Source organism: Chinchilla lanigera, unplaced genomic scaffold (genome assembly GCF_000276665.1).
Source record: "Chinchilla lanigera isolate Chin_1 unplaced genomic scaffold, ChiLan1.0 scaffold00141, whole genome shotgun sequence".
Lineage (NCBI taxonomy): Eukaryota > Metazoa > Chordata > Mammalia > Rodentia > Chinchillidae > Chinchilla > Chinchilla lanigera.
This window is the reverse complement of record NW_004955542.1, coordinates 2,755,482-2,774,072: the sequence shown is the minus strand read 5'-3', so window position 1 is coordinate 2,774,072 and position 18,591 is coordinate 2,755,482. Positions and strand designations below refer to the sequence as shown.

The following is an 18,591-nucleotide window of genomic DNA, read 5'->3' as shown; positions in this document are numbered from 1 at the left end:
GGTCGTGAGTTCGATTGCTGGTACTGGAAAAAGAAATTTAAAAAAAAGGAGATCCTCCTGCATCAGCATCCTGAGTGCTGGGATTACAGATGTGCACCCCCACATGTGGTGACCTCTTCACTGCACTTGCTCGGGAGCCTTTGAAGTTCTGTCTCCTGCCAGATGTACGTATTGGTGGTAAGTCTTCAGAGTAAAGAGAGTTGAGATAAACAGAAGAGATGAAAAGCCAGAGAACAGAAGCAAAAAGCAAAGTCCGCAAAAGGAAAACTGAAAACATTCCCTGACAGTAGCAGAGTGGACCTCTGAGGCAGAAACGCAGAGGCAGGCGGCTTCACCAGGTGACCCCTCTCATTGTGGCCAGCTCAACAGGTCTGTGAGGCAGTGAGAACGCCCTCCCCAGACCCCTGTCTCTCAGGGCCACAGTCTCTGCAGCTGGGCCAGGGACGAGGTGCCAGGGTCAAAGGCTGCCCAGAACTCGGGTGGAGAGGTTCATTTCCCGGGCTCCTCCCAAACACCAGAACTTCCTGCAGGAAGTACACCTTGGTGACTCACCTGCACCTGCAACCTTTGGGTCCCCAGCAGCACAGGGTCCCAATGCCAGCTGCCCTCTGCATGGGGTCCAGGCATGCCACAGCATGTCATACATGGCCCTGCAGCCTCAGAGCAGCAGGCCATAGAGATGCACAGGGTGGCCCAGGGGCCACTGTCTCCTTCGGCATCCAGACCTTCTTTGTATCAGTCCGTGATTTATTACTGTAATGCCATGCCCAAGGTAGGTGTCTTAGTTAATTTTCTCATTGCTGGAACAAAATACCTGAGGCCCACAAGTTAAAGGAGGAAAGGTTTACTTCAGCTCATGGTTTATAGAGTTGTCAGTCAACAGCTGGCTCCAGTGCAGGGTGGAGTAGCAGAGGGCATTGCAAAGGAGAAACAGTCCATGGCAGGGCAGGCAGGAGGCAGCACGCAGTGAGCCTGCCTCCTTTCTGTCTGAATGGTGCCACCCACACCAAGGGTGAGGCTTCCATAACCCACACCCAGAAACTATGCTAAACCAGCATAGTTATCACACACGCTTAATCCCGGCATCACTCACTCTAATCCAGCATTGAATACCCACAATCCAGCCACCTCCTCAAAGTCCCACCTATGAACACATGACTTTGGGGGACATCTAAACACAAGCCCTAACAGCAGGAAACTTTATAAACAAGAGAGTTTTGTGCAGCTCACAGTTCTAGAAATTCAGGGAAAAGCCACCAGCACAAGCTCAGCGCTAGTGAGGACCTGCGGCAGATGTCACCAGTGGCAGGAGTGCGCTTCAGGAGAGATCCCTTCCCCAGGCAGGACGCATGGTCCGAGCACCTGGCTGCCTGTAGCTCTCTCTGCAGGTTTGGCCTGCTGGCCAGGATTCCCACTGCCATGGTCACTTCAAGGCCAGTTATGGGGGTCGGAGCCATGATCTGCCTGCTTCTGGTTGTTACCAGGTTGGGGTCTTGGCCAGCTTCTTGGGTTCCTAAACAGAAAATTGAGCAGAACACCCAAGAGTAGCGGAAGATCAGTGGTTTATTTGAAAGGGAAAAGACAAGACCCACTCCACAGGTGGGAGCCGGCCAGGGAGAAGAACGCATAGTCTGAGGGCCAGGTGCTGAGGGTTCTAAGGTTTAGGTTTTGAGAGCTCAGCTTGAGCTCTGGCTCATGTCAATGAGCAGCTTGGCTTGGTCCTTCCTTCAGCAGCTGGGGTTCTTGACCTTTTATGGCCCTGGGGGAGCTGTCACAGAGCCCAGAGCCCACAGGGTCAACTCTGCAGAGTCAGTGACTTGGTAACAAGGGCTGGGGGCGTCACAGGCTGTAGAGACCACGGGCGCACGTGCAGGACTCACCACGCATAAGCCAAGCTCCCTGCTACCCCTTCCCATGGTGCTGAGACCTGGGCCTCCTGGTCCTGGGCTGATGCTTAACTCAGAGGAGGGTCAGCCCAGAACGGGCTCCCAGGCCACCCCCTCTTATTTCAAGCTGTTTCCTTGGTTACCTGATGCCTCAGAGGCAGCCCAGGAAGCAGCTCTGAGGCGGACAACTGTCCCCTCTTTTTCCAGCCTTTTCCTTTGCTACCTCCTGCCTGTCTTTTTTTTTTTTTTTTTTCTGCCTGTCCTTTCAAAGCTGTCCGGTTCTGCTCTCACTGTATTCATTCCCTGAGAGCTGCTGTGGGATTGTCCAGATCTTTGTCCTCAAAGCAGAAGTCAGAACTACCTCGCTGTGGGGCTGAGGGGTGCCTGATGTTGGGGAGAGGCATCCCCCAGGGGCATCTGACCCCTTGTTCTGCACTATAGCCTGTCCCCCTGGCAGTCTGCATGCAGGCAGGGTGTCCGCTGGTGGCACACAGTGTCCTTGCCTGCCTGCCGCTGGGCACAGATGGGACCCTTTCCCAGCTTTGCCCTCCTGCACGTTACCCCCAATTCAGAGAGCGTTAACCAAATCCAACCTCTCACCAGCCTGGACCAGGAATCCCAGGCACCGGAGGGAGGGAAAGGGGCTTCCTGGTAGAGGAGGGGGCTTCCTGGTTGAGCAGAGCCACCCTGCAGGCTCAGACCTGGCTGGACAGGAACAGACTGATCTCCTCCTCAGCCTGGGCAGGTGGGCTCGGTGGGCCTTGCGCTCACTGCAAGAGGAGGAAATGACCTAGTCCCCGCAGTCAGCCTCTGTCCCTGTCCCAGGCCCTGTTCCAGGGCGGTGGTCCTGCTAGCCTTTTTATTTTTCTCAGTATCATGGATAGAGCCCAGAGCCTTTGCACTAAGCTACATCCCCAGCCCTTTTTTAATTTTGAGACAGGATCTCACTGAGTAGGCCTGAATTTGAGCTCTTCCTGCCTTAGCCTGGCAGAGTGCTGGGTTTATAGGTGTGTGCCACCATGCCCAGCTCCTGCTGGGCCTCCTGGAACCTAAATAAGCTCAGACAGGAGCTCCACTTTAACCTGGTGACAAATATCTCGAGGACACCAGGAGGAGGCAGTTGGCACGGGGAGCTGTATCCCCGCAGAAATCTCACAGCAGGGACGGGGGTGGGGCACACAGGTAGGACACAGCCTAAGAGGGCAGAGGTGCCCCGCACCCCACTGCCTGGGAAAGGGCTCCAGACTGGGGCCAGGGAGGTGGGAGGCAGCGACTCCGCCGGGAACGCGAGCGTCTCCACACTCTCCTCTTAGATGGGCACCTTCCTGTGCTTTGGAGCTTTAAGCTTCCACCCATGTGCCACCGGGATGCGGCCCTGCATCAGCAACCCAGGTCCCAGCTAGGGACACAGAGGCAGGGAGTTACGTAAGACTCCCAGAAGCAAGTAAGCCTCCCCACTGTGTCAGCCGGCGTGGGTGTGGTGTGCAGCCTTGTGCATGCCCTCCTGTGTGCTGTGTGCAGTTTGCACTCCTGTGTCTCTCTGTGAGCATGGCCGTGTGTGTGCACGCCCAGGTTACTGAGGCTGTGTGTGCATCCTTGGTGCACACCTGGGTGGCGTCCAGCTTAGCCAGGCCCAGCACACACCTGTGTATCTGAGCTGTATGTGCACATCTGCGGGTGTGTTTCTCTGTGCGCACCTGTGTATCCATCGTGTGTCTGTGAGCGTGTGTGTGTGCTCATGCAAGGGGATGCTGTGCACACTCATACACTGTGTGTCTGTGCTCTGCAGAAACCCGTGGTGGCCCAGCAGCAGCAGTCCTAGAGAGGAGGCGTGGGACCAGGACAGAGCCACCAAGAGACCCACCCTGTGCCCGCCACACGGTGTCCCATCCTCCTGGGCACCATACTTCCCGCCGCACGCTGTCACCGCCCCAGACAGAAACGGGAAGAGGACTTGCTCCTGTGCACTCCTGGCTGCAGGTGCCAGCAGCTCCAGACCCCAGCTGTTCACCAGATGCCAGTGCCACCTGCCCGGCTCTGCGCTGTGAGAGAGCCAGTGTGACCTCCCAAGGGATGGCACCATCGCAAGCTGTGGGAGGAACAGGGCAACCTCTGTCCCTGTGATCTTCTGGCCATCTACGCCCGGCTGTGCTGGGTGGGACAGGGAGGCAGTGGACGGTGCTGTGTGAGGGGAGGGCAGACGTGGCACAGGTCTGTGCCAGCGAGTGGGACCCTAGGCATCCAGCTGGGGACTGCACACGGGACCCAGGGGCACCAAGGAGCAGAACCCGCCTGCCCCAGCAGCCCTCTCTGCAAGCCACCGTGGCCTCCGGGAAGGAACAACTGCACCACTCACCACCACCCCCAAAGTCACCCCGCGCCCCCAGGAGTACCACCCCCCGTCCAAGCCTTTGGGGACACCGTCTGAACTGTGGCCCATGACTCATACTTCAAAAATAAACTTTGCCAATTCACAAAGATGAGTGCTTTTACATTTTCGCAAGAATTCAGGTTTAGGACACCACCTCCATTGGGAAGGGCTTTGCTGCGGATGGATTTCCTCCCCTGAAGCCGGGCACGGGCACAGCTTGGCAGAGCCCCGCTCCCAGGGCCTCTCCGTCCCCACGGTTGTACAGTGTCTTTCTAGGTGCCCCAAAGCGCCCAGGCACGAGGGACACACAGGCCACAGCCACAGACACTCTCGTCTACCTGCAGAATGGGAACTGGGAGGGAAGACTTGTCAGCTCGCTCAGGCCCTTCCCAGAGCCCGTAGCGTCCTGGTGGCTGCCGGGACAAGGCTGTGCCACCCAGGTAGAATAAGCCACAGATCGTATGCTCTCTGCAGGGCCAAAATCCAGAATCAAGTGTCGGGAGGGTGGGTTGCATCTGAAGTCTCTGAGTGCCAGGGGCTCCTGCCGCTTCCGGCCTCTCCCGGCCTCTGGCGTGGCCAGCTGTCCTTGGTGCCTCCTCTGTGCCTGCCTATCTTTGTGAAATTCTGACTGATCAAAGACAAACCATGAGTATGCAGCCCCCCTACCACCCTGAGACCTGGGACCCCGCTAGGACAGGTGTGGGATGAGCTCTCCAACCTTAGTCTGCAGCCAAAGCCCTGCAGGGTCCCCTCCTCTGAGAATGCCAAGGTGGAGCAGCTGGGGGCGCCCAGGCCAGGCCTGCGGGAAGGCTGAGGGAATCTGTGTGCAGGGAGCCTGGGTACTGGGGATGCAGAAAGCCCCCCTGTGACACTCATCTTCTGATCCTTACCCTGCCCCACACACACCCCACTCCCACCCTCTCCAGGAACAGGAGCAGGCCTCCGGGCACCCTGACGCCTGCGGGGTGCCAGTGACCCTGACACTCTTCCCAGACACCTCGGAGGCCCAGGAAACGAATCCAGGAGAAGCAGCCTGCTAGTCCCTGCCCCGCACGGTTCTCTCGAGAAGGCAGTATAGACTGCACTCCGCTGTCCCTCCATGTAATCTGTGAGCCTTCAGATAGGAACCACTTGGGTTCTCAGGTCTGGTTCAGTAGTGAGGCTTGCACAGTTATCTAAAGTGGCACATACGCTGCGGGGAGCAAAAGAATTAGAGACCCGGACAAGCAGGACGAGTCTACTGGGACGTGTGCGGGGCGCTAGACAGGAGCCTGCTACTCTCCATTGTTTCCATGGGCACTACGAGGCTCCCAATGCACGTGAAACCGACCCATGTACCTTCAAACAGTGATGGGCTTGCGTGGTTTGAAAATTACAAGAGCCACGCTCTGTGTTCAGCTGCGGAATGAGGGTGGGCACAGCTGAGGGTGACAGCCTGCGAGGGGGAGAGGCGGTGACCAAGCTGGGCCCAGGGGGCCTCTCCACCCTTGCTGAAGTCGAGGGGGCGGCTGCCGTTTGGGGCAGCTTCCGAGCGAGCGGAGCGGAGCAGAGCGAGAGAACGCAGACGCTTGACTTTGAAGTCTGCCCAGAGGCAAGCTGCGCAGGGAGGTTAATGTGTTTTAAAGCACTTGTCCGAAATGAGATTATATCATCCAGGAAGGGACAAATCACATTGCCCATGAGTTTAAAAAAATAACGAAGGGGGAGAGAAACCAAGGCCGTCGCGGACTCCGTCTCCTTAGGGACCGCAGCGGGAGGGCGGCGGGGTGTCAGCCGCGTCCCCGGGGAGTGATAAAAGGGACTCCGGCTCCTGCCTGGGCCTCACTGCACCTGGACGGCGCCGTCCCCTCCCCGCGGGAGTCCGGTGAGTCACACACAAGTGAGGGGCGAGGGTGGTGCTACCCTGGGGGCCCCCCTCGTCTGGGCCAGTGGCAGCTGGGGCTGGCGCTGAGCAGGGCAAGCTGCGGCAGCGGCTGTCGAGGTCTGGGCACCCGGGGGTCCGGCGCTGTCCGTGGTGGGGACACAGGCGGGGCACCTTGCTGAGCTCCCCCAAAGCAGGGCATGGAGAGCCCGGGCGACAGCCAGGCTCCGCTGGCAGGCAGCAGGTCCCAGGTTCCACACTAATGCCCTAGGTGCCCTTCACCTGGCCCAGGACAGTCCCTGGGGGGTGAGCAAAGGGTCAGCCCGCTTGGGCACCTGTCTTTACTACTCTCCAAGCTGGAATCCCCATCTATAGATTGGAGATCCCTGCCCCATGGGGGACCCCCAGCAGGGTTCTACAAAGGGGGGCATTCTAAACAGCTTGGATGCACAGAACTGCCTGTGGGGTGCAAGGAGGGGTACAAAAGTCAAGGTCAGTGGGGGGGCCATGCCGGAATCAGACAGGGCTCACAGGCAGCTGCAGGTGGTGCCTGCAAAGTGGGGGTGGGAAGGAGGGGTCCCCTGCAGCAGGTGATGCCACACAGGGGTCAGCCAGACAGTTCTGCTCCTCTGCTCCACCAGGGCAAAGGCTCCTGAGGACCTACTTCCGTCAGCAGTGGCGTGTTGCCCTGGGAGGAGAGTCCCGGGTCCGTGAGGTGCTCCCCGGGAAAGGGTTGTGCAGGAAGCCCCACACTCCGCATCTTCGCAGCCCCAGGCGAGTCCCCTCTGCCCAGAGGGACCTCTGCCATCCTCAGGATCCTCCGGCCAAGCCCCACAAGCCTGCCGGCCTCTGGCCTCCCCCGCCAAGGCCTGGCCAGCACCCCCAGGGCCCACAGCAGCCAGGCAGACAGACTGGGCACCCCCATGCGCCCACAGGGCATGGGTCCTCACCGAGGGTGAAGAAGGTCACAGAGCCCAGGCTCAGGACAGATCGGAGGACACCCAGGGACAAGGGCTCTGTGTACCTGGGCACACACTCGGCTCACACTGTCACACACGATGGGTGGCCCAAAGGGCAGCTTTTAAACTTTTAAATATTTATTAGGGTAAAAGAGATGGCTTAATTACTCCCCTCAGAATACTCTGAACACACTTCTGCCCTCGTCCTTGCCGCTGGAGTCCTCTTTTATGTCTTTGTGTCTTTATGGGGGGAGGGGATCAGAAATACGGTCACGCTGCTGCTGAGCGCCACCCAGCGGAGAGACAGGGTCAGGAAACACGGCGCCGACCTGGCACCGGGCAACTTCCGGCTCTCCCCAACCTCAAACCGACCGTGAAATGGAAACATTCTGAATGGGGACATCGAGGCAGCCAGGGCAGTGCAGCTAAAGACTCTCAGGAAAGAGGACTCCAGAGCTGCTGCAGAAAGCGGCTAGGGCGAGGAGATGAGTGTGTCGGACTTAACGGGAGGATTTCGAGGGGCACTCGTGACAATGTATGTTTTACTATAACACACTTTCCATTGAAACACACGGTATTTTCTGACACAGGTCACATGCACACACGTATGCACAGTACCCTGGTGACGTTTGTGTACACGTACACTCGTGCGTAATTCACTCCTCCTGCCCCTGTGCCCCAGGCTGCAGCCTCGCCGTGTGGGTCCGTCTCGGAGGGCCCCATCCACGAGGTCACCATGACGGCCCCGAGGGCCTGGCTGCTCTGCCTGCTGCTGCTGGCCCTGGACCTGCGGGCAGCTGCCAGCCGAGCCCGGCAGCACTCCATGGAGGTCCGCAGTGAGTGCCCGCCTTGCCCGCCCCCGCCCCACCCAGCCTAGCCTGGAGCCCCAGCCCGGGCGCTGACCGCCTGCTAGATGACGCCTGCTGGACAGGCCTCTCCCCAAAGTGGCCCTGGCTCCTGCGCCACCCCTGTGCCCTGCTCAGCTTGCCTGATCCCTGGAGAACCCCGGGCGGAAGCCGGAGGGGACCCTGCCCCTGGCGAGGTCTGGATCCGGTTCCCAGAGCCACAGCACCGCCCAGCAGCCCAGGGCCCAGGGGCGTGGAGATCGAGGGCCTGGGCCTGACACCCGCACGTGGCACAGCCGGGGACGGGGCTTCTCTTTTCCAGCCCCCGACATCAACCCTGCCTGGTACGCGGGCCGCGGCATCCGGCCCGTGGGCCGCTTCGGCCGGAGGGGGGCGACGCTGCGAGAGGTGCCCAGGCCCAGCCCGCGATGCCTACTGATCTGCCACCGGGTGCCAGGCAACGGCCTCACGTTCCCCCAGGACGGGTACCGGCTGCAGTCATGAGGACGGGAGCTCAGGAGCCTCCCCGGCCCTCCGCAGGCTGCCTGCCCTCTGAGCTAATAAAAGCCTGGCCTTGCCCATGCCCATCGGCGACTGCGTGGTGACAAACCAGAGGGGTCCCCAAGCGGCACACTGCAGCACTGCCCCGGGAAAGGGTGGCACGGCCTAGTCCTCAGGCTCCGCTCAGGTCGCTCCTGCCGTGGACACCAGGAGGCGCCAGCCATGAGCGGGCTCTGCCCAGGAAGGATCCTGGGGTCCTCGGAAGGTGCCCACTCCCAGGACAGAAGCAGGTGCCGTGCCAGTGGTGGGAAGGCAGGCACAGCCCAGTGCCCCCCCAATTCCACTGCTGGAGTGAGTGGTTAGTTCCCGGGGCTCTGGGGCCTGGGCGTCCAGACTCCAGTGTAGCGGGGTGAGGGCTGCGGCCTGAATGATCAGCAGCTGTCTCCTCCTGTGCACCCCAGGCAGAGAGGTCTTTCCTCCTGTGTCTCTTCTCAGAAGGGCACTAATCCTGTCCAAAAAGCCTCCGTCCTCAGCCTCCTCTCCTCCCAAGGCCCTGCCTGTGACATGGGGGTAAGAATTTCAACCTGAATTTGGGGAGGGGCATAAATATTCCACAACATCCCTCTACAATGAACGGGGTAGCCGCGCCGTGGAATGTTATTCAGCCATGAAAAAGGAGGAGCCATTGACCTCGGCTGCAGCCAGGTGAGCCCTGAAAGCATTGTGCAGAGGGAAAGAAGCCAGACACACAAGGCCACACACGCGGTAGGATTCCACACGCATGAAATGTCCAGAATATGCAATTTCACAGAGGCAAAGGTCGATCGGGGCTGCCAGGGGCTGGGGAGCGGCTGGCTAATGGGTATGGGGCTTCCTCCTGGGGTGATGAAAATGTCTGGGGACGCCTGGACAACGGCTGAAGAATGTGGTGAATGATCAAAAAGCCACTGCACTGCAGAGATGAGTAGAAAACAACCACAGCCCGAAGGGAAACTTGCAGACAGACTGTGAGGGTGTGTCCAGCACCCTGAGGCCAGGGATGGGCTGCTAGGTGGGCAGCGCGGGGGCACACTGTAGGGGGTGAGGAGGGTGGGGGCTGGTACATCTGCAGATGGCTCGGGGCCTCTGGCAGCAGCCCAAGCAGGGGTCCATTGTGCTGGGACCAAGGGGCTGCAAAGCGAGGGACAGGAGGGCCAGTGACCTCCACCCAAGTGCAGCAACCACTTCTGTCCTTTGGAGGCGGTGGCCAAAGGCTTCCCTGGCCCCCGTGGGGGCTCTGGGGACCTCTCACCCGCAGGAGGCATCTTGGTCAGCTTCCCCATCCCTGGGACACAATACCCAACAGCACACCATGCCAGAGGACAGGGTTAGCATGGCTCAAGGCTTCCAGGGGTGCAGTCCGTGGCTGGCTGGAACAGCACAGCAGAAAGGCCTGCTGGAGTGAAGCTGTAACCCCTGGGTCTTGTGCAGGTCCTTGGGGAAACACAGTATTGAGCCCGACGTGGAAGAGCTGCAGGTTTATTTGACTAATTTGAAAGAGAAAAGACAAGATCCGTTCCACAGGGTGAGAGGGGGCCAAAAGAAGAGCTCATGACCCAAAGATGCTCAGTACTGAGGGTTTTAAGCCTTGGGTTTTGGGGTGGGATTGAGGGTTTGGTCTGAGGGTTGACTCTCACCAGTGAGGGGCTTGTCTTGGTCTCTCCTTCAGGCTGTGGGGTTTTTAACCTTTTATGACCCTTGGGGGAGCTGCCACGGCACCCAGAGCCCACAAGTTCAGCTGCATAGTCCACGGCATGATAATGAGGGCTGGGGATGCCAAGGGCTGCAGTGACTACGGGAGCATGCACAGGACTCACCATGCAAAAGCTAAATTCCCTGCAGCCAGGCGTGGTGGCACACGCCTGTAATTCCAGCACTTGGGAGGCTGAGGCAGGAGGACTGTTGCGAGTTCGAGACCAGCCTGGGCTACAAAGTGAGCTCAAGGCCAGCCTGAACTGCATAGCGAGACCCTGTCTCAAAAAGACAAAAAAAAAAAAAAAATTAAGTTCCCTACTATCCTTTCCCATGCGTTGAGAACTGCGCATCCTGGTCCTCAGACCCCTCAGAAGGCAGCTCCAAGGCGGCCCTCCGTTTCCCCAGCCGTTTCCTTGGTTCCCTGATGCCGCCGATACAGCCCTCAAAGTGGGCTCAGGAGGAGCGAACGTTCTCCTGCACCTCCAGCCTTCTCCGCAGCGCTTCCGGCCTCAAAGCTGCTGGGTTCACGGGGCCGGAAGCAAAGAGGAGACCAAGGCCCCAGAGGAAGGGCCGGGGACCCACCTCAACGCCAAGGCCACGCCCCCACGGTCCGCTCAACACACCCCGAGATGCTCCACCAATCGCCTAGCTGACCCTAACGCCAATCACGTTGAGACTCCTCCCTCAGGGCCTCATGAGGTGTCAGGGCTCGGGTTGGGCCTCTCCTGGGTAGAGGGCAGCACCCACAGCCTCGGGGACCAGCTCTGCCGCACCTGCTCTCGACTTCGGCCTCCAGAACTGGAGACCACCTGTGTCTCCTGATGGGGCCCTCGGCTGTGGCACTTTGTGAGGGGCAGCCCCAGCAAACAAAGTTCTCTTATCTGTCCAGAGAAATCTGTGTTTCCTGTAGCTCCTTATCATGACAGCTTTCAAACACACAGAAAAGTCTGAAAAATAATTTTAATAGCTGGACGTGGTGGTATGTGATGCAGTCCCAACAGTCTGGGAGGCTGAGGCAGGAGGATCACAAATTTGAGCCCAGCCTGGGCAACTTCAACAATTTGATGAATCCCTGTCTCAAAATCATATAAAAATAGATCTCTTCTACATAACCACAAAATCATACCTGAAAAAGTTTTAGTGATTTCATATTTCCCACCCCAGCATTCCCCCAGGTGTAGCAAGGAATTTGTAAGACCTTCTTCCAGCCGGGCTCCGATCCAGACCCACTGCTTTTGTTTGACCCCTGGCCTGACTGTTGCATTTTTTCGTGACACCAACTCTTCAAGGCGACCTCCCTGGTGTGGGCTTCGGCTCTGTCCCCAGCCTCCCGCCTCCTTCCAGAGTGGCCGGCCAGCCTCCCTCCTGTCCCCAGGGCTGCTTGTGTCGCCCACACGCGGGCCGCGGCAGCCCCCACCCTGCAGCAGCATCCAGTCCCAGCCGCTCAGCCCCAGGTTGGCCCTATGCATGAACACTGTCCCGGGGCACACGGGGACCGCGTGCCCCAACATTCTCCTGCAGGGCCTCCCCAGGACGGGATCTCCTGCTGTTGCTGTTGTCACTCTGTATCTTACAAATAACCCTCGATGTTCTCACCCATCTAAATTTGGCCACTAGGAACCCAAACACGGGAATATACTTTTAAAAAGAGGAATTGAGCCAGGTGCAGTGGCGCTGGCCTGTAATCGCAGCTCTCAGGAGGCTGAGGCAGGAGGATCATTGCGAGTTCAGGACCAGCCTGGGCTACAAAGAGAGCTCAAGTCCAGCCTGAACTGCATAGCAAGACCCTGTCTCCAAAAAACCCAGAACAAAATAAAAACAAAAAAAGAAACAGGAGCATCTGTAGATGGACGTGCTAGGAATGTTCTACTCCTTTCCCCTACTCTGTTCTTCCAGGGGGCTTCCTAAGCAGAGGCTGAATAGCCAGGACCCAGGAGCCTGGCTTTGACCTAGGAGGTGTCAGGGCGCCATCTAGTGGCCATGGTTAGCCCTGGCCTCCAGCTGCCTCTCAGGTGGCTCTGGCGCCTCCTCTAGGGGCAAAGCCCCACTCAGCCTGGGGATGGTGAGAGGACGCAGTTGGGGACCGGAGCATGCGCCCCACTACTTCCTCTGCCCAGGAATCATCGCATGAATGCTGTCCAACTTTAGTAACCATGAGAAACTGCACTTAGCCGGACGTGGTGGTGCACGCCTGTGCTCCCAACACTCAGGAGGCTGAGACAGGAAGATCCCTGTGAACTCAAGGCCAGCCTGGGCGACATAGGGAGACCTTGTCTCAAAAAAACAAAAGCAAACAAACAAACAGAAAAAGAAAGACCTCCTAGAATATGGCCCTCCAGGCTCTGTCCCTCTCAACCTTGTAAAATGACCAAAGCCAAACTGCCCAGAGCAGTTTGATTTTTAGGGAAAAGCATTCCTCAACAGCACAGTCGACCTCTCAGGGTGACAGTCTCAGAGTCTCCGTGCTCCCTGTCAGAAACAGAGCTGCCTTACACCAGGCATGGTAGCGCGCGCCTGTCATCCCAGCACTCAGGAGGCTGAGGCAGGAGGATTATTCTGAGTTTGAGACCAGACTGGGCTGCAAAGTAAGCTCAAGGCCAGCGTGAACTGCAGAGTGAGACCCTGTCTCAAAAAGACAAGAACAAAACCACAGAGAAAGAGCTGCCTGGGTGCGTCCCCCAAGAGCTGGGGCCCGGCCTGTGGGCGTCTCCACACAGCTCCCAGGCTGGAGAGGCGGAGGCCACTGGTGGGTGGTGGGCGGGCATCCCCCAGCCCAGCACCAGCCTGACTGGGCTGGCTCTGTCCAGATCCCATCTCACAGCTCCCTGCCAGCCCCGGGGCTGCCCCCTGGTCCCCGAGCCCCACCCTCCACGTGGCCCCAAATGGCCGCTCAGCAATGGCGCTGCAGACCCAACATGCGCGATGCAGTCTGGCTGAGGTTTCCCTGCACAGCAGCTCTGCTCTTGGCAAACCCCTCCCCTCCCTGGGGAAAATCCCAGCGTTTCTCTGAGTGTCTCAGGGGCACCTGGGCAACCTCCACGTAAGGACCCAAGGAGCAGCTGGCTGAGACCCTGGCCCCCGCGCTCCTTGCACTCTCTGCCTCCGGGAGGACCGGGCCCAGGCCGGAGCGGGGCAGCGGGAGGGGATGGCACGCTCGGGCAGGAGACCCAAACTGTGAAGGCAACTTCCCGCCTCTAGCTCCTCCCGCCCCCAGGCCGACTGGGACACAGACACCGGCCGGGGACGGCGGAGGGGGCTGGGGAGGGAGGGGCCCCTCTCTGTGACCACAACGGGTGGCAAAGTCGACACTGCCCCGTGGAAGCCGTGTATGGCCAGGAAGGAGGAGGGGCAGAGTCCACACTCCAGAATCTGGGGCTTCCGAGGAATGGGGTGCCTTGTGCACCCCACAAGTCCCCCAGGCTCCCAGCAGAGAGCAGCTCAGCCCGAACCACGTGACTGAGCTCAGCCATGACTCGGGGCTCACAACCTCGCCGTGCCCGCTGCTCTCCTCCCCTGGGCCCGAGTCTGTCCAGCTTCCACCCTCCCCCCATGTGACCTCTCAGCCAGGTCCCCAGACAGTCCCCCTCCCTCGGGCCACACTGGTGACAAGGGCACAGCCCGGCCCCACCTGTGCCAGGCCCCGCAGATGCCTGCTCCACTCCCCACAGCCTGCCCATCCACTGCCCCCATCACCCCCACTCCAGGGTGGACACCGTCAGCCTCCCCAGCCAGGGTGTCCCCCAGGGGTCCCAAGGGTGGGGGCGGCCGCCAGCTCCGCCTGCAGTGAGCACCCTAGTCACAAACATTGGTTCCTAAGTTAATTCTCCAATAATAGGAGCTGTGGCCCCTCGGGGAACTGGTTGCTTCTAGGGGTAGAAGAGTAGCCAAAGGCGGCAGAGGACAGGCGGGGGAGGACATCAGAGCCGGGTCCCGGGGCTCTGGGGGCCAAAGCTAGGAGCCAGGAAAAGGACGTGGACGGGAAAATGGGCGAAGCTGGCGTAAGAGTGCGGCGCAGTTAGCAGTGCTGCGCGAGGGGCTGCCCTGGCTTGGTCGCCGTCCTGGCCCTGTGTGACGGGGGGGGGGGTTACAAGTGCTCTTTGTGCACATTGGGCGTTTTTACGAGGTGAGATTATTTGAAAGCGGAGGTCCGGAACCACGATGCACGGCTGAGCACCAGCTGCCCCCACGACCGGAGCTGCCCTGCTTCACCGGCTCGGATGGGAGCAGCTGGCTGGTGACCTGGGTTCTGTGGGCCTAGGGGAGGCCGTGGGGCAGCGTGTGGCCCAGGACGCAGAGTGCGTGCTCCGGCCGTGGCCTGAGAGCCTCCTGCGCTGCAGGTCGGCCCGGTGCTGCACTCAGGCGGGTCCGCAGCACTCGCTCCAGCGCGACATTGCGCAGAGCCACGCGGGCCTCAGGTTCCGTCCCGCCCACGTGACTCGCTGCCCACGGCGATGGGATCCAGAGCCACGGGGCTCGGGGCAGGAGCAGCAGGGCAGGCGTCTTCCTCACACCTCGGGGACCAGGCGACCAGGGCAGGGCCCTGCATGTGTGTGTACACGTGTGTGTGTGAGTGTGAGTGTGCAGGTGTGTGCAGTGCGTGTGAGCAGGGATGAGCATGTCTGCAGGTGTGTGCCAGTGTGAGTGTACATGCATGGGTATAGGTGTGAGCGTGTGTGTGTGTGTGTGTGTGCAGGAGTGAGCAGGTTGTGCAGCTGTGTGAAGATGCGGGGTGTACGTGTGTGTGCAGGGTAAGCATGTGTGCGCACAGGTGTGTGTACATGTGCGTGCAGGGTGAGCGTGTGTGTGCACGGGTGTGTGTGCAGGGTAAGCATGTGTGCGCACAGGTGTGTGTACATGTGCGTGCAGGGTGAGCGTGTGTGTGCACGGGTGTGTGTGCAGGGTAAGCATGTGTGCGCACAGGTGTGTGTACATGTGCGTGCAGGGTGAGCGTGTGTGTGCACGGGTGTGTGTGCAGGGTAAGCATGTGTGCGCACAGGTGTGTGTACATGTGCGTGCAGGGTGAGCTTGTGTGCGCACGTGTCTCCGCCCCTGCTTCTGCCAGGACTCGCCCTCCCCAGCCTGAGGTACCTGGAGCGTCACCTCCCGCTGCTCCTCGAGGTCCACCGTGTTGCCCACCAGCGCCACCATGACCTCTCCAGACTGCAGCTCCTTCTCCAGGCCCTCGAGGCCCTGCTGGACCTTGAGGAAGGCCTCCTGCAGAGAACAGGACGCCACTGGACCTCACGGGCCTCATCCTCACACCAGGGGCAGAGCAGGCAGCGAAACGTCCTGGGGTGAGCCTGGCCGTCCACCCCGCAGCGCCGTCCCCAAGGAGGTGCTGGTCTCCCTCCACGCAGCCAAGCTGGGGGCCCTCAAGGACCATTCTGTGCCTGAGGGAGCGGGGGAGCAGCCATCACCCAAGCCCTGCTCCCACCTGCAATCCCCACGGACCAGGGGAGGGGCTTCTGCTGGGCCCGGAAGACTGAACGCTGAGGTATGGGGGCAGCTGTCTGAAACTCACAGCCGGACCCCACCCCGGCCCCTGTATGCTCACACCCAGCTCTGCCGTCCTGCCCGCCGCACTGCCACCCTGCCGCCAGGAGGCTGTCGCTGCTGCCCAGCCTCGTGGGCCCATGGGAGCCAGGCTTCCCTGTCATCTCCAGCATATGGGTGGCAGCCGTGCAGGGCTGTGCAGCTGGGGCCCGCCTCGGGTTTCCTCCAGGACTGGGGTCAGGTGGCAGTGCCGGCAGAGGTCACTCTTAGGGGACCGTGGAGGAACAGCACCCCATGCTGCAGCCGGAGCTGCCGGAGCTTCTGGGGGAGGAGGTGGCGCTCACGGAGGGTCTCTGCTGCTGTGACCACCCGCGTGCAGGCGCCAGCTCGGCTGCGACCCCTCAGTGACAGCTCCCGCGCCTGAGCCCACAGAGGCCCGCGCAGGCCCAGCCCTACCTTGCTGGCGATGTCATACACCAGCAGAGCGGCCTGGGTGCCCCGGAAGAAGAGGGGGCACAAGCTGCGGTATTTCTCCTGGCCGGCCGTGTCCCAGGTCACAAGCTTCAGAGCCACACTGCCCACGGCCACCACTTTTGTGAAAAATGTGCCTGAAAGAGGGAGAGGGTGAGTGACCACAACGACGCGGCGTCCCCTGGCACCTGCTGTGCCAGGGCCCGGGTCACAGAGCCAGGGCCGTGCCTGCTGGGAGGCTCCGCCAGAAGTGGCGTCCCTGTCACACAGCGCTGGTGCCTGCTCAGGTCCTTCGCACGTGTCCTAGAAAGGTGTAGCAGAAGCTCCAGATGGAAGAGACACAGGGACTGACTCCGGGTCAGCTGTGAGACGACCGGCACTCACAACCCACAAGGCGCTGTGACTGCTGCTCCCGCAGCTCCTCGGCCCCTCTGGCCCCCAGGCTCTCAGCCATCAACCTGGCCCGAAAGAAAATGGTGGCCCCCAAAGGTGACGGCCAAGGTCGAGCTCAGGTCAGACTGAAATCCCCACACAACTCCACTGTTGTCCTCCCTGGAGGAACGGCTCCGGCTGGCCAGCCCCGCCGCACAGCGCACCACTGGCTGAGACCCCGGGCTTTGGGGAAGGGAGTTTATTCACAAGGCAGCGCCCTAAAGGGGGAGCCCCAGCTCAAATCCACCTCCCAGGGACAAGGTGTGTGCAGATTTAAGGGACAAAGAAGCGGGGTGCTCTGGGGCAAGCCCAGACGATGTCTCCAGGAGTCTGCACATGCGTGATCAAACCTCCTGGCTCTTCATGCCACGTGTGTACAGAGCACACGGTGACATGGCTTGAGGGTGGGGGGTGGGGGGTGGAGCGACTGGTGGTTGTCGCACATCCCTGTAATGTTGGCAGCTTGGAGGCTGAGGCAGAAAGGTCATGAGTGTTGTTTTCTGGTTTTTTTGTTGTTGTTGTTTTTTGTCTTTTTGAGACAGGGTCTTGCTATGAAGTTCAGGCTGGCCTTGAGCTCTTTGTAGCACAGGCTGGCCTCGAACTCACAACGATCCTCTTGCCTCAGCCTCCCAAGTTTGGGGATTACAGACATGCGCCACCATGCCTGGCTTTTTTTTTTTATTTTGAGACAGGGTCTAACTGTAGTTTAAGCCAACTTTAAACTTACTATTTAGTGCAGGCTGGTCTGGAACTTGCAGGGATCCTCCTGCCCCAGTCTCCCTACTGCTGGGATTACAGGCATGCACCACCACGCCTGGCCTTGGATCCTGAGTATGAAGCCAGTCTGGATGCTGTCAACACTTCACAGGGGGGCTGGGGATTTAGCTCAGCGGCACAGTGCCTGCCTGGCAAGCACAAGGTCTAGAAAGTGATGGAGCCTGGAGAGAAGATGGAGGACTCATAGAGCAGGAAGGTCCAGCACCCCAGGACCTGCCTAGGGATCCCCTCAAATTCCTCCATGCACATCACTGGGGAATCAGCATCAGAGAAGGCTGAGACTGAACTAGAACTATGTCTGTCCTTTTGGGCTGGTAATAGTGGATAGAACATAGTAGGTACTCAATAATATCTAGAGGGTAGATGGATGATGGGTGGATGGATTTATGGATGATGGGTGGATGGATGATGGGTGGATGGATGGATGATAGGTGGAGAATGGGTGGATGGATGGATGCAAAGTGGAGGATGGGTGGATGGATGGATGGATGATAGGTGGATGGATAGGTGGATGAATGGATGATAGGTGGATGAATGGATGATAGGTGGATGGATGAGTGGGTGGATGGGTGGATGATAGGTGGAGGATGAATGGATGATAGTTGGATGGGTGGGTGGATGGGTGGATGATAGGTGGAGGATGGACAATGGGTGGATGGACGGATGATAGGTGGATGGATGGGTAGATGGATGGATGATAGGTGGATGGATGGGTGGATGAATGGATGATGGATGGATGGGTGGATGATAGGTGCAGGATGGGTGGATGGATGGATGGGTGGATAGGTGGATGATAGGTAGAGGATGGGTGGATGGATGGATGCATGGATGGATGATGGGTAGATGGGTGGATGGATGCACAGATAGATGGATGATAGGTGGAGGATGGGTGGATGGACAATAGGTGGAGGATGGGTGGATGGGTGGATGATAGGTAGAGGACGGGTGGATGGATGGATGCATGGATGGATGATGGGTAGATGGGTGGATGGATGCACAGATAGATGGATGATAGGTGGAGGATGGGTGCATGGGTGGATGATAGGTAGAGGACGGGTGGATGGATGGATGCATGGATGGATGATGGGTAGATGGGTAGATGGGTGGATGGATGGATGCATGGATGGATGAAAAGTGGAGGATGGGTGGATGGGTGAATGATAGGTAGAGGATGGGTGGATGGATGGGTGGATGGATGGATGGATGGGTGGATGGGTGGATGGATGGATGGGTGGGTGGGTGGATGGATGGATGGGTGGGT

At 59.5% G+C, this 18,591-nt stretch overlaps 3 protein-coding genes across 6 annotated transcripts in view; 2 read left to right on the top strand and 1 right to left on the bottom strand.

The window, feature by feature from the left end:
- The window catches only part of Mlph (melanophilin), a 38,060-nt gene extending 33,696 nt beyond the window's left edge, over positions 1-4,364 (top strand). For all 4 annotated transcript variants that reach the window (XM_005411231.2, XM_005411228.2, XM_005411229.2 and 1 more), the window contains one exon: positions 3,676-4,364. In XM_005411231.2, coding sequence (XP_005411288.1) covers positions 3,676-3,708 — 33 coding nt within the window. In that variant the 3' untranslated portion in view covers positions 3,709-4,364. The remainder of the gene's footprint in view (positions 1-3,675) is intronic.
- A 1,651-nt stretch (positions 4,365-6,015) lies between these two features.
- Prlh (prolactin releasing hormone) lies at positions 6,016-8,495 on the top strand. Its single transcript, XM_005411227.1, has 3 exons — positions 6,016-6,121; positions 7,760-7,913; positions 8,245-8,495. Exons 2-3 carry the CDS (start codon positions 7,814-7,816, stop codon positions 8,424-8,426), a joined length of 282 nt encoding a protein of 93 aa, XP_005411284.1. The 5' UTR covers positions 6,016-6,121; positions 7,760-7,813; the 3' UTR covers positions 8,427-8,495.
- A 5,916-nt stretch (positions 8,496-14,411) lies between these two features.
- Rab17 (RAB17, member RAS oncogene family) overlaps positions 14,412-18,591 on the bottom strand; it is a 7,709-nt gene continuing 3,529 nt past the window's right edge. The window contains exons 2-5 of the mRNA XM_005411250.1: positions 16,997-17,015; positions 16,107-16,258; positions 15,246-15,371; positions 14,412-14,657 (exon numbers count right to left, since the gene is read on the bottom strand). Coding sequence (XP_005411307.1) covers positions 14,412-14,657; positions 15,246-15,371; positions 16,107-16,258; positions 16,997-17,015 — 543 coding nt within the window. The remainder of the gene's footprint in view (positions 14,658-15,245; positions 15,372-16,106; positions 16,259-16,996; positions 17,016-18,591) is intronic.

Bases quoted from the DNA above. Each gene is read 5' to 3' on its own strand.
- Prlh (XM_005411227.1), top strand. From the start codon at position 7,814: ATGACGGCCCCGAGGGCCTGGCTGCTCTGCCTGCTGCTGCTGGCCCTG. The intron at 7,914-8,244 runs GTGAGTGCCCGC...TCTCTTTTCCAG, and splicing joins GCACTCCATGGAGGTCCGCA to CCCCCGACATCAACCCTGCC.